The following is a 13554-nucleotide window of genomic DNA, read 5'->3' as shown; positions in this document are numbered from 1 at the left end:
TCGTTGTTCGGGGGGCATAAGAAATGCCCTGATCCATCAACTCGAGTATCTGGAGAGTATGCTCGGCGACCGGCTTGGAGCCTGGGAGGATCTGGAGAGTATGCTCGGCGACCTCCCTCGGGATGCCCGGCATATCCGAGGGTCTCCACGCAAAGATGTCTTTGTTGGCACGGAGGAAGTCGACGAGCGCGCTTTCCTATTCGGAGGAGAGCACGGTCCCGATACGGACTTTTTTGCCCTCGAAGCTACTGGGATCCAAGAGGACCTCCTTGGAGCCTTCTGCCGATTCGAATGACCCGGTTGATTTCTTTGCGTCGGGTGCCTCTTCGACGACCTTCTCCCTAAGGGTGGCGAGCTCTTCGGAGGCGATGACTGCGGATGCGTGTCCGTAGCATTCGACCTCGCACTCATAAGTGCGCTGGAAGGAGGTGCCGATGGTGATGACCCCGTGGGGGCCCGGCATCTTCAGCTTTAGGTACGTATAATTGGGAACGGCCATGAACTTCGCGTAGCATGGTCGCCCCAAGATGGCGTGGAAAGTCCCCGGGAACCCCACTACATTGAAGGTGAGGGTCTCAGTCCGGTAGTTGGACCATTCCCCAAAAGTGACGGGCAGGTCGATCTGCCCCAGTGGTACAGCTTGCCTCCCAGGCACGACGCCATGGAAAGGTGCTCGGATGGGACGGAGGTTCGTCCGGTCGACGCCCATCTCGTCGAGCGTTTTGGCGTACATGATGTTGAGGCCGCTGCCTCCATCCATCAGTACTTTGGTGAGCCGCTTTGGACCGACGATTGGATCGACGACAAGCAGGTACCTTCCCGGGTGTGGGACGGCATCCGGATGGTCGGTCCGATCGAAGGTTATGGCGGATTCCGACCACCGGAGGAAGGCTGGCGTGGCTGGTCCGGCGGTATAGACCTCGCGGCGTGCGAGCTTCTAGCGACGCTTGGAGTCGTAGACCGTTGATCCTCCGAAGATCACGAGGGCGCCGGTTGGCGTTGGGAAGGCGTCGTCCTTCTCCTCTGTGTCGTCTATGGTGGGAACAGGTTCCTTCCCCTGCTCCCCTTTGTTGAGGCCCCCGGCCAAGTACTTGCGCATGAGGCCGCAATCCTTGTATAGATGCTTGGCCGGGAAGGCGTGGTTTGGGCACGGCCCCTCAAGCATTTTCTTGAAGTGGTTCAGAGTGCCTTCCGTGGGCTTCCGGCCACCTTTGCGGTCGACAGTGGCCACGAGCGAGTTGTCGCGCCATTGCTTCTTATTTTTCTTTTTGGCGGGATGGTTGGAGGCGCCTTCGCCGGCGTCCTCGTCCCGCCTCATCTTTCCGTCGGAGCGATCAAAGATGGCTCTGACCGCCTCCTCTCCAGAGGCGTGACTGGTGGCGATGTCCAGGAGTTCCTTGGTAGTTTGCGGGCCCCTGTGTCCTAACTTGTGGACCAGGGATTCGCAGGTTGTTCCAGACAGAAAGGCTCCTATCACATCAGTGTTGGCGACGTTAGGGAGCTCGTTGCACTGTCGAGAGAAGCACCGAATGTACCCGTGAAGGGTTTCATCGATCTTCTGGCGGCAGTTCTTGAGGTCCCATGGGTTTCCAGGGCGTTTGTACGCGCCCTGGAAGTTGCCCACAAAGATCTCCGTCAGATCCGCCCAACTCTGAATAGCATTGGATGATAGGTGCTTCAGCCATGCTCGCGCCGAGTCGGCCAAGAACAGCGGGAGATTGCGAATAATGGAATTGTCATCACTCGCACCACCAGCCTGACATGCAAGCCGATAGTCTTCGAGCCAAAGCCCGGGATTTGTTTTGCCAGAATATTTAGGGATGTTGGTAGGCGGTCGATACCTTAGGGGGAACGCAGCGTTGAAGATGTGTCGGCCGAAGGCCTGAGGGCCTGGCAGGCCGGGGCTCGGGCTTCGGTCCTCGTTGCTGTCATAGCGTCTGCCACGTCAGGGATGATAGCCATGGCATGTTGCTTCTCCATCGTCGCCATGGGCACATCTCCGAGCGTCGATGATGTTGCGTACGTCGCGGCCATGGCCGAGGCGTTGATGTACTGGGACGACGGAGGGCTGCCCGCCGGCTGGCGGTGTTTGGTGAACAGACGCGTCCTTGGTGGGACGCACTGAGGGCGTGCGCTGGCTGGTGTCGGGTTCGTGTCGTCGAGACAACGAACTTTCCGCCTGCTGCGCCGCTGCACGCTCGAGCAACGTGCGAATCTTCCGGCGAGCGCGGTGATCCTCGGACGTCGCGGCCTCCGGAAGGCCATGCAGCAAGGCGGTTGCTGCGGCGATGTTCTGGCTAGCTCAGGCAAAGTGAGGAAGGGCCCCATCGTCGGTGAGGATCCTTTGATGTATGGTGTGGGCCATGGCGCCCGCGCACCCCTCGTCTTTGCGGCGTTCAATCTCGCGATTGATGTCTGCGTACTCCCGGACGAGCCCTTGCTCGGCCTCATCGATCTCTTGCTGATGGGCCCTCAGCTGCTCCATCCTTAGGCGAGATGGGGTTGTCATCTCTTCCCCGGATCTGCTGTCAGGGTTGTTTGTAGGGGTGACCTCTTCCCTGGAGGCGCTTTCGACGTGACCTTTGGGGGTCTGCGTCATGAAGCACTCCCGGGAAGGGTGGTGGCTCCCCCTACTGGAATCCGAGCTAGAGAATGATCCCAGCTCCTCGTTGAGGAGCTCGTAGAGGGTCTCCGTATCCTGCTCAATCGCCCCCACAAACTCAATGTCCGTGGGTGATTGAACCATACGTAGCGCCAGAAGGCGGCCAGCGGTCGCCGCAGCGTTGCGGAGACCGAACGGAAACGCTGTCGGGGCGCTCCGTACGGACCCTTTCAGACATAGGGTGGCATTGTGAGAGGCCTCCTTTGATGACGGGACTCCCCAGGAGTTGCCCGGCAGGCCCTCAAGCCTAAGACGGCTGAGGTTGATGGAAGAGGGAGATGGGGCGGCTGAGTGAGTCAGCGCCAGCTCTCGTCCTAGTGTGATGATGAAATCTAGGTCGCCGAAATGCACGTGTGCGCCCGGGACCCAGGTGATTACGTGGGTGGCCATCCGAGGCCTGATTTGGAACGCGCAAGCAACCCCTACCTGGCGCGCCAACTGTCGGTGTTTCGTACAAGCACCGGCAAGTAAATTTATAGTAATACGCGTTAGGCTCGGATGGTGCGCTAAAGGACACAAGATTTATACTGGTTCAGGCCGAAAGTCCCTACATCCAGTTTGTTGCTGCTCGTGTTATTAGCACCATGAACGGTTTGTAGTAAGGGGTACAAACGATCGAGAGAGGGACTGGTCCCAAGTCTCTGATGGAAGGGTTGAAGGGAGGTCAAGAGGTTCGAAGCCACTTGACTGTGTGTATCTGAGTGTCGTATTGTTCGGTCTTAAGAGTCCGTCCTTTTGATGGAGGAAGCGCATCCCCTTTTATAGAGGAAGGGGTGGCTTTTACAAGGGCGAGGGTTTAGGATGTATATTCTACTTAGTCTTGTGGCTCACGTCTACCCAATCCTCCTCCTTCATTCTGATGAGTGCGAAGGAAGATAGGCGCCTACAATACTGTTGATGTCTCTGTAGAATGTCAAGTTGATTACAGAATGCTGCCCTGCGCAGGGTGTGGGCTGTAGTACAGTGGTTTTGACTTATTGGCCTCTCCCAGCCTTGCTCCGCACGCCTTCTGGTTCCTGTGAGTCTTCGTCGAAGGGACGAGGGGTTGGGGTCCGGAGCGACAACGTGGTCAAGGCCTTCTGACTTGGCGGACCTGAGGGGTCGAGAAGCGGGTGCCGCTCCCTTGGGTCCATAGCATGGTGACGGAATGTCCGTCGTGCGTGGAGATATTAAGTCCTTTTCTGGAGCGTAGCGGTTGTCATATATCTTCGTCGGGTTACGTGTCCTAGGGCTGAAGGTGGCGCCTACAACTCTACAGGGCGAGGAGCACGCACCTGTACAACCTTTCGGGCTCTGCGGCGCCCGAAAGGGTCTAAAGCACCTGTCCTGTCATCCCCTGGCAGTACTTTTCCTGCCAGGGCGCAGGGTATGGTCCTTGGAGCCATGGTTGACCCGAACGTCTTGTCTTGCCCTGTACTTATCATCTTGAGGGAATGGGGAGAAGTTGTCAGGGAGGATGAATCCAATCTTTAGATATGGAGTAGGGTGAGACTCGTTCCTTGCCGTCGGGCGAAACGGAGACCAATTCCTATCTCTCGGGTGAGACCGACCTCGCCCCTTCGGGGTCGGGCGAGGTGGAATCTATCCCTTAGCCCTCGGGCGAGACCGAGCCTATCCCAATGGCGTCGGGCGAGACGGAGTTTATCCCTTGGCCCTCGGGCGAGACCGAGCCTGTCCCAATGGCGTCGGGCGAGACGGAGTTTATCCCTTGGCCCTTGGGCGAGACCGAGCCTGTCCCAATGGCGTCGGGCGAGACGGAGATTAACCTTGAGCCCTCGGGCGAGGCAGAGTCATCTCCCAAAGGCGTCGGGCGAGGCGGAACCAAACTTCTGTCACCCGAACAAGGGATGAAACGGCACCCTTATGCGTCCAGAAGTTTTTCACGTTCGGTGGTTATTGGTTCCACCTTCTGGGGTACCCCGGTATTAGGTCCCCGACACCATACAAGGCAACACTCATAACATAAATGTAAACTTGTTTTAGTGAATGCATATCAAAGTTTGCAATATGACCAAATGCCTTGTAATGCATATGATGACATGTCAGTTTTAGTATTTAAACACCCGAGGTGTTACAGTACTCCACCTCAAAAATGGGATACAACGGGTGCTGCGTGGGAGGGGTCATCCTATTACAAATTGATAAACAAAGGGTTAGAGTATTCAAATTAACACTATGTAGCATTGTAAAATTTAAACTACTTGTTATGCAATACGAACACAATATAAAAGCACGTGTATATATTCAAAGTAACATTAACAGACGTATTAAACAACTTCACTAGAAAAATAAGCATTGGACGAAACTTCATCAAGTCATCCAAATCGACGTATCACGCACTACTAAATACCGACACTTAAAAACTAGTATCTATACCCAAAATCTCAAACTAAATAACTAAGGCCATGTTTAGTTCCCTCCAATTCCAAACTTTGGCACTATGCAAAAAGAAGATTCCCCGTCACATCAAACTTGCGGTACATGCATGGAGTACTAAATGTTGACGAAATCAAAAACTAATTACACAGTTTGGTTGTACTTTACGAGACGAACGTTTTGAGCCTAATTAGTCAACGATTGAACAATTATTACCAAATAAAAACAAAACGACACTGTAGCTACAGTGTAGCTGCAGTGATTCGGCCGGCGCCAAATCGGCCGAACTAAATGCGGCCTAACTATAAACTAAATAATAAATACCTAATCAATCCCTAAACCTAAAATCATAACTAACAATAACCAAAACTCAAACTACCTAACCAAACCTTAACTATACTACAACACACAACCTCAAACCTAAAAACTACCTACCTAAATCACAAACAAATTCATTAACCTAACTATCCTAAATCACTAACCCTAACTATCCTAAATCACTAACTATCCTACATCACTAACTATCCTAAATCAATAACAAGCATAATAACATAAAATCGAGAGGGAGGTACCTTGGTATGAGCGGGCGGCCGTGACGCGTCGACGTTCGTGGCGCGGCCGGCGCGGGAGTGGGCGGGCGCGGCGGGCGCGTGCGGGCAGGTGGGCATTGCGCGGCGTGCGGGCGGACGGGCTCGCTCGCGATATTTATCTGGTCCTGCCGCGCCATGCACGTGGCGCGTCAGTGCCACGTCAAGATCGGTGGCGTGACAGACACTACCATGTCACCGGTCAGCGGCGCCGGTCGTCGCCTCGTCAGCCTCCTGCCGCGTCACTATGCATGGCACGACACAGGCGTTTCGCCATGCCATGGCAATAGACGAGGCCAAAAATGTTAGTTTTGAAAAAAAAACAGTGTTAGATTTAAAATTACTTTAAAAATTTGTTAAAAATAAAAAAAAAATCTGTAGATGAAAGAAAATATCCGTGGAAAATAGTACTTGTATAGGACTGGACCAGTACAACCAGCAGTGCGGCTGCTTTCAGTCCTTCACGGCTTGTCCAAATGTCTTCCTGTTTTCTTTGACCAAAAACTCGTGTTCACAAGACACTACTGCATTATTAATTACTACTGCTCTGATTAATTAGGTACTCATATCACTCTGTTATTGATTGCTTAATAAATCATGTAATATGAGCAGAGCCCTTTTTTCTTCCCAGATACCTGTGAGGAGTCTTGTATAATCTTGTATTTAGTCTATTTATTTATTTCTGAACGCAAAGGGTTCAGCCGGCTAGGCAAACTCCCAAACTAACATACTTAAAGCCAGTTACAACTGACTACAAAGCACGAATAAGTTCTACAGTCCAGAAATACTGGTTACAAGCCAACAGCTAACAACACACACAGCCTGAAAAAAAAACGCATCCCAGGGAAAGACTCTCAGTTGCCCATCATCTTCATCAGGTTGTAATCCTCAACATTTCCTTCTTGTCCTCCTTATGCCGATGAAATGAGAAAATTAATTTCAGCGCTAAAACCTTCATTATGACAGTACTTGTAGTTCCTTTTTAATGGATAGACATTGTTAAACCCATGTGCACCACCCTGATATTCTCTTCTTGGATTTGTTCATCGTCTTCTTTGAATGGATTTTCACCAAATCTTCTCCCCTTTGTAGCTGATAGTATCTCATATGCAGTTATACTAGTCATTTGGACTACTTTGCTCTTGGGTTCTGAAGAATGCCTTTCTGTATTATCTGTTATTGTAATTAATTGCTCATGCTGGATTCAATTTTTTTTCCAGGAAGAGGCAAACAACCTGGAGGGCAATGCGTACAGGTCCATCATAAGGTGTGTCGAGTCCTGCCAGCTACAATCAGTGTTTCCTATAGAGGTCATGAAGAAGTTAGCGAAGTTGGAGAAAGAGAAGTCTGAGAAGAAGAAAGCAGCTGGCCCGAGCAGATTCCAGAACAAGCGATCCCGGGGCGCAGCTGGACCCTATCCCTTCCCTGCTGCCAAGGCTGCTAGGGGCTCAAACTTTGGTACGCGTTTCCAGAACCCAATCTCACGATCCTTAAACTATGCAGCTCATGCTGGATATATAAACCCAGCAGCTGCACCATCAACAACTTTAGTTGGCAAAATATAGCAAAGGTGCTGCCAAAATTTTGAATATTTCTCAATATTAAATCTGAGTTTAAATAATTACAAGTTGTGTCAAATATGTTTGACCAAATTTAATCAATTGTCAGCATACAATAAAAAAAGTATAATTTCAAATCAGGGTAAAATCACAATTAGGCATAACAAACAGGGGTAAAATCGTATGGGTATTCACGTCCTTTTGTACAAAGTTTAACACAGTTAGGGATGGATGACGGAGCAGGGATAAACTGGTGCTTCGTTTTAAAATCATAGGGATAAATTGACAAAGTAAAAAAAACAAAGACAAAATCACAATTTTAATATAAATCAAGGGTAAAAACACAATAGCCCCAAGAAAATATCCGTGGAAAATAGTACTTGTATAGGACTGAGCTGCTTTCAGTCCTTCACGGCTTGTCCAAATATCTTCCTGTTTTCTTTGACCAAAAACTCGTGTTGACAAGACACTACTGCATTATTAATTACTACTACTCTGATTAATTAGGTACTCATATCTATTCTTATTAAAGCAGGTTAGTTTGACCACCAACCAGACTGTTCACGGTAGCAAAATTATTTTGGTCCGTTTGACAGTAGCTTGACGTCGGATATCTTATTACGTTACCTCCGTACACGCGAGGCTAAAAAGGCTCACTCTCCCGCCCTCTCTCTCTGTCTCCCTCCCTCCCGCCCTCCAGATCTGGCGGCGCACCGGCCGGCCCGGCGCGGGTGAGACTAGCTACAGTGTGATGAAAAATCGATGCTGAAACGAGTGAACTTTTTTCAAGCCTCGGTACATCGTGACATTGCAGAGAATGATGCTCACTTGAAGAAAGCTAGGCACCTAGTCAAGTGCATGCATCGATGATGACTTGAAGTAGGGAGTAACAGGTACAGGTAGGAGAAAAACGGATGGAACGGGAGGAAATTAAAGGGGGTCCCATGTGCACTAGTCGTGTCGAACGCTGTGCCGGTTCATAGTTCCACGCATCTTGTCATGTGGCTAGTATTCGAGATGAAAGAAAATATCCGTGGAAAATAGTACTTGTATAGGACTGGACCAGTACAACCAGCAGTGCAGCTCCTTCACGGCTTGTACAAATATCTTCCTGTTTTCTTTGACCAAAAACTCGTGTTGACAAAACACTACTGCATTATTAATTAGTACTACTCTGATTAATTAGGTACTCATATATATGCTCCATTCCGATCATCTGGATCAGCACCACAGAGACAGAGCTCGTCACGAACCCTCGCTCGTTGAGCAGGCGAGCGACATACATGGCCATGGGCCATGGCGGCCTTCCAGCTTCATAATAGGCCTCCTCCATCTGCTATGCCATGTCGTCAATCCACCGTCCTGCTCCTCTTCTGCTTTCTGCTGTCTTGTTCCCACCCCATATCCTGCACCTGCTTCGGCTCCCAACAGGATCCCCTCAGCAAACTTACCGTGAGCGGCGCCTTCGACCAACTGCCGGGCTACCTGTTCCTCACCAACATGAGTACCTGCAGAACAAACGGGGAGTGGGTGGATTGCCGTGGCCTAGGCTCCTACATGACGAACAACTATCCGGCTTTCGACCTGTTCCAGAAAGGTTGGTTCTTCGTCCGGCAACATATTCTTCTTGTCCAACAAAAGCACGATGATAGACCTGATGAAGCGTCCTTCAGCGTCGTCTTCACCATGAGCATCTACCAGCCAAACAACGAGATGAAGGCAGCAAATGGCGCCAGTCTGGTGTTCGCCGTTGAGCCTTTGTTCGACTCGTGGGCCATTTTCGCCCCACCCAATTGGCAGGTACTTGGCCCCTCCAGCTCCTCCAACCCCTCGTCATCCACCGATAGTGCTGGCGGCCACCTCACCGCTGAGATCGGTACAGCCCAATATAACGGGACGTTGGTGTATCTTGGCGACATAATCTGGGTACAAATTGGCATAGATCCGCCACCGCCAGTCAACTCTTCTGTGGCAGCGGCAAGCAAGTACAGCGTGTGGATCGACTATGATCATGTCAGCCACCGCATGTCAGTCTATGTCGACGCCGGTGAAGACACGCCAAAGCCTGCAAACGCGATAGCCAGCAAGAACCTCACCATCAGTGCGCAATACGCATTGCTAGGCCTTTTCTCCTCCATGGGGCAGCTCCTACAGGTTCACTCATGGAACTCCACGGTCGACGGGCTCCCCGATTTCCAGGACACAACTGGCGTACAAGACAAGACCATCATACTGTCCTCCGTCCTTGGATCGGTGGCTGCGACGACCATCACGACTGCCCTTGTGTTCTTGTACCTCAACTCCAAGTACAGGAGGTGGAAGAAAGAACAGGATGAGCTGACCAAGATCATGCAGGGTATCCCCGGGGTGCCAGCCCACGTTGACTTCACTGAGATAAGGAAGGCCACGAGGAACTTCCATGAGACGACCAAGCTTGGCAAGGGAGGGTTCGGAGCTGTGTACCGATGCAAGCTTCCTCCTGCTGCGGCTTCTTCTAGGAGTAGTAGGCCGGGGCGGCGAGGAGCCATGGACGCGGCAGTCAAGAAGTTCACGCGTGAAGTTGAGGACCACCGCTGTAGTGACTTCATCGCTGAGGTCAGCATCATCAACCGTCTGCGACACAAGAACATTGTCCCAGTTATTGGTGAGTACAATAATTGCCCATGTTCTGTTTCTTTTGAACACCTTAGTACAATATAAAAAGAGCATAGTACTTAGTAGTAGTATTATGTACTGTATTCTTGAATGGGAGTAGTAGTACTTAGATAGTGCACAAAATTTTCAGGATGGTCCTACAACAAAGGTGAGGCACTCCTCATCTACGAGTACATGACCAACGGCAGCCTGGACCAGCATCTCTTCAAGAACGGCAGCGTGCAGCAGCAGCAGCAAGAAGACGGAGACACGTCTCTCCGGCAATGGCACACCCGCTACGGCATCGCCAGAGACATCGCCACAGGCCTGCACTACGTCCACCACGAGCATGAGCCCATGGTGCTGCACCGCGACATCAAGGCCAGCAACATCATGCTCGACTCCGACTTCCGTGCCCGGCTCGGCGACTTCGGCATCGCCTGCACGGTCGCTGTCAACAGGAGCTCCGTCACGGGCATCGCCGGCACGTGGGGCTACATAGCGCCGGACTACGCGATGAGCTACAAGGCCACGCGCCAGACTGACATCTATGCGTTCGGGGTGCTGATCCTCGAGATTGTTACAGGAAAGAAGAACGGGGACATGGTGGACATCCCACCTGAGGACGACGAACACATCACGGACTGGATCTGGCGTCTCCACGGGGAGGGGAGGCTGCTCGATGCCGTCGATGGCAGTGTACTTGTTGCCGCCGGTGGTGGTGGTGATCAGCAGGACGACAGGGTCGCTGACGAGGCCAGACGTCTGCTGCTTCTTGGACTGGCGTGCACCGACCCTAACCCGTTGGATCGTCCCAGCATGGCTGAAGTGCTGCAGGTCATCACCAAGGTTATGCCGCCACCGGACGTGCCACCTAAGAAGCCAGCCTTCGTGTGGCCGCCGCGAGACTGGCGTTCACGCAACTCTGTCTACAGCACGGCCTTGAGTGACTGGGACCGGGACCGGGACCGGGACGGGAGCTTGGCAAGCACGGCGGAGCTGGCGCAGGTCAGCATGGAGCAGCCGTCGACAACCGTCGCTGGAGGACACGCCTCCGTTCGTAGCAGATCGACGCAGACTTGCTTGGGAGGGGGGGGAGACTACACGGAGGCACAGAGCAGACGCAGCCCATGAAGGATGAGCCGAATCTTCCTCTCTGCTCTTGGCCTCGCTCATAACCGGGACGGAGTGCAGCATGTGTATGCACTATGCACCATGCATAGTCTGATCCTAATCCTACCATATACATATTTCATATTTGTAGAAACAGTAATAAATATATTTGTATCCTTAGCCTATCTTTGGGAAGAACTAGCTCGAACTCTCGTGCAATTGCGTGGACTAGGAACTCTGATAATCGTCTAGGCTGGTATATAAACCCTGCTCTGCTCTGTTAAACAGAGCAGCTACATACAGCTCACCTCTGTGCTGTGCTTTTGTCTCTAATGGTTTGAAAATATAAATGGCCACATACAGCTTTTTTCAAGAAATTCTCTAGGTAGAACTTGTGCCAAATTGCATGATTCTGCACCCCCTTGCTACTAGTAAGAGAAGATTCGAGGAATGAGATGAGGAAACAAGAATAGGCGGAATTGGCTTTTGACCAGCTTCTTTGCAATAAACAGATTGTACGTGCTCAATCATAACAAACAGGATCTCAAAAGATATTGTTGTGCACAATCACAGCCTATACCAGAGCAGACCAAAGCTGTTTGGGCTTTTGGCAGGCGCCGATGACGCGTGTGCACGGCGCAACTCAGGCTAGCCATTGATGACTCTAGGGGCGTGCGCGTGCCTCAGCACGGCGGCAGCAGGCCGCATTACAGGGTTACTAATCCCCTGTGAGGTACTGCTGCATCTACCAAAGAATAGAAATATCTCTTAGGAGTTAAATGCTGTAAAAATGTACTAATATTTATGATGTACAGTAAATATCACTAGATTAATCAAGGAACATGTTTCTACAATAAACCTAATTGAAAATATAAATGGCTACTTTTTGTAAATCTAGCCATACTTTGAATTGTTTGACTCTTTAGAAAATGTGATTTTTCATTCTTTTTAGGACGGAGGTACTAACATACGTAGCAACATAAGGATGCACATATATAATTAGCCCATAAAAGTTTTGTTTTGTTTTTCGAGGAGAGCTCATCCACCATAGTTAAGTTACGAAGGCAAAGGGCACGAGGAGCGATATGCTGCTCATATCTTGATGCTGAGCTCAGGTAGCCAAAATGAGCGCTGTGGCGAAATCCTCCTTGTTTTAGCCCAATCCCGCAATGGGCTTCGCCAAGAGCCCAGTGATGGAGAGCGGGCTTCGGAAAGTTGACGAGGAGCTACATGGTCGCGAGGAACCATTGGGAGGCGAAGCATAGGGAGGGAGTTTGGCCGCCATGCGACTACTGCCATCGGTGATGCATAGAAGGTGGACAAAGAACGGAAGGGCACAACAACTCAGGTTTTCTTGACAGCGACCACAAGGAGAAGATGAGGGTGAAGGTGGTGTTGGAGGCAAGCAGGGCAATAGAGGAGTAGGCTAGGAGGCCCTATAGGTCTTGAAGGTCATGCGAGTGCAAGCACGCTAAGCAATATGTTGTGTTTGTCGGTGTGGTGCGGGTGCGTCGTCTTGAGGGACCTTTTGCAAAAAGAACACCGACGAACATCTGAAGGTAACCCTAAGTTGTGTTTGCTGGCAATCTTGCACAAAATTCCCTCTATAAATATTTGCATTGGCCCCGAGATGATAGGTGGGCCTAAGACACCTAAAACCACCCAAAATAGCCTTTGGCGGTCAAAATAAAACGATTTTGATTGTTAAGGTGCTAAAGCTACTTTATTCTATAATTTGGGGTCAAAATCAAACTAGAGGAAGAGATGAAGAGAAAAAATGGACTTAATCCTTGTTATATATTCCCCCGTCCCAAATTAAATCACATTCTAGAGTTGTCCTAAGTCATACTATTTAGAGTTTGACCGAGTTTATAGAAAAAGCACCATTATTGATGACACCAAATTAGTATCACTAGATATATCATCAAATATATTTGTATAATATATTTATTTAGTGTCATACATGTTATTACTTTTTTCTATAAAGTTAGTCAAACTTAATGATAGTTTGACTTTGGGTGATTATAGGAATTGATTTAGTTTTACTTCGGATTTGTTGGCTTCTTTAGACTTCGATATTCATTGAACGAGAGACAGGATGCTTACGTTTCTTTTTTTTCTTGAATACGCAAAATGTTTGCACATTTTTGTATTAAGATCGAGAAATAGTGAAAGTTACAACGACGCGCCATGAACATGGCACACTAGGGTGAGGGTGGTAGTGTTATACAATCGGCTCTGCCCTCCCTAGCATAAGAACATCATGGGCTATTACTCGCTAATCATACTACGTAGCCAACATTGGCGATCAGACGCGCTGGCATGCGCGGTGCCTCAGTCGCTCTCCTTGCAGGTCCTGGAAGAGCTGTCGCATTGCTCAGCATGCGAGGGGTGGAGCTGGTCAACGAAGATGCTGTCGTAGGCGTCCTGGGCTTGGGCCACCGTGGAATGCCTCGTCTGCCCGTCGAGGTAGCCCATCCGCTTCATCACCAGCACCTCTCCCCGTTTCGAAGCCGGGACGCGTGAAAGCGCCTGAGCGGCAATCCTCTTACTACGAGTTGGCAACTTTGGTTGTACCTCCACATCTGGTTGAGGCTGCTGCGGCGACGACACCTTACGCAGG

The 13554-nt window shown here is 50.5% G+C and overlaps 1 protein-coding gene across 2 annotated transcripts; it reads left to right on the top strand.

The window, feature by feature from the left end:
* The first annotated feature begins 8307 nt into the window (after window positions 1-8307).
* Window positions 8308-11313, top strand: LOC136485398 (probable L-type lectin-domain containing receptor kinase S.5). Of its 2 annotated transcripts, XM_066482294.1 has the most exons (3): window positions 8308-8781; window positions 8858-9828; window positions 9970-11313. In XM_066482294.1, the coding sequence occupies exons 1-3, from the start codon at window positions 8528-8530 to the stop codon at window positions 10950-10952; spliced, it is 2208 nt and encodes a 735-aa protein (XP_066338391.1). In that variant the 5' UTR covers window positions 8308-8527; the 3' UTR covers window positions 10953-11313. The 2 variants fall into 2 exon arrangements, with proteins under 2 accessions (XP_066338391.1, XP_066338390.1); XM_066482293.1 differs by having other exon boundaries at window positions 8309-9828.
* Window positions 11314-13554: the final 2241 nt, after the last annotated feature.

This window comes from Miscanthus floridulus, chromosome 10 (genome assembly GCF_019320115.1).
Source record: "Miscanthus floridulus cultivar M001 chromosome 10, ASM1932011v1, whole genome shotgun sequence".
NCBI classification, from domain to species: domain Eukaryota; kingdom Viridiplantae; phylum Streptophyta; class Magnoliopsida; order Poales; family Poaceae; genus Miscanthus; species Miscanthus floridulus.
This window is presented reverse-complemented; position numbering and strand designations above follow the sequence as displayed.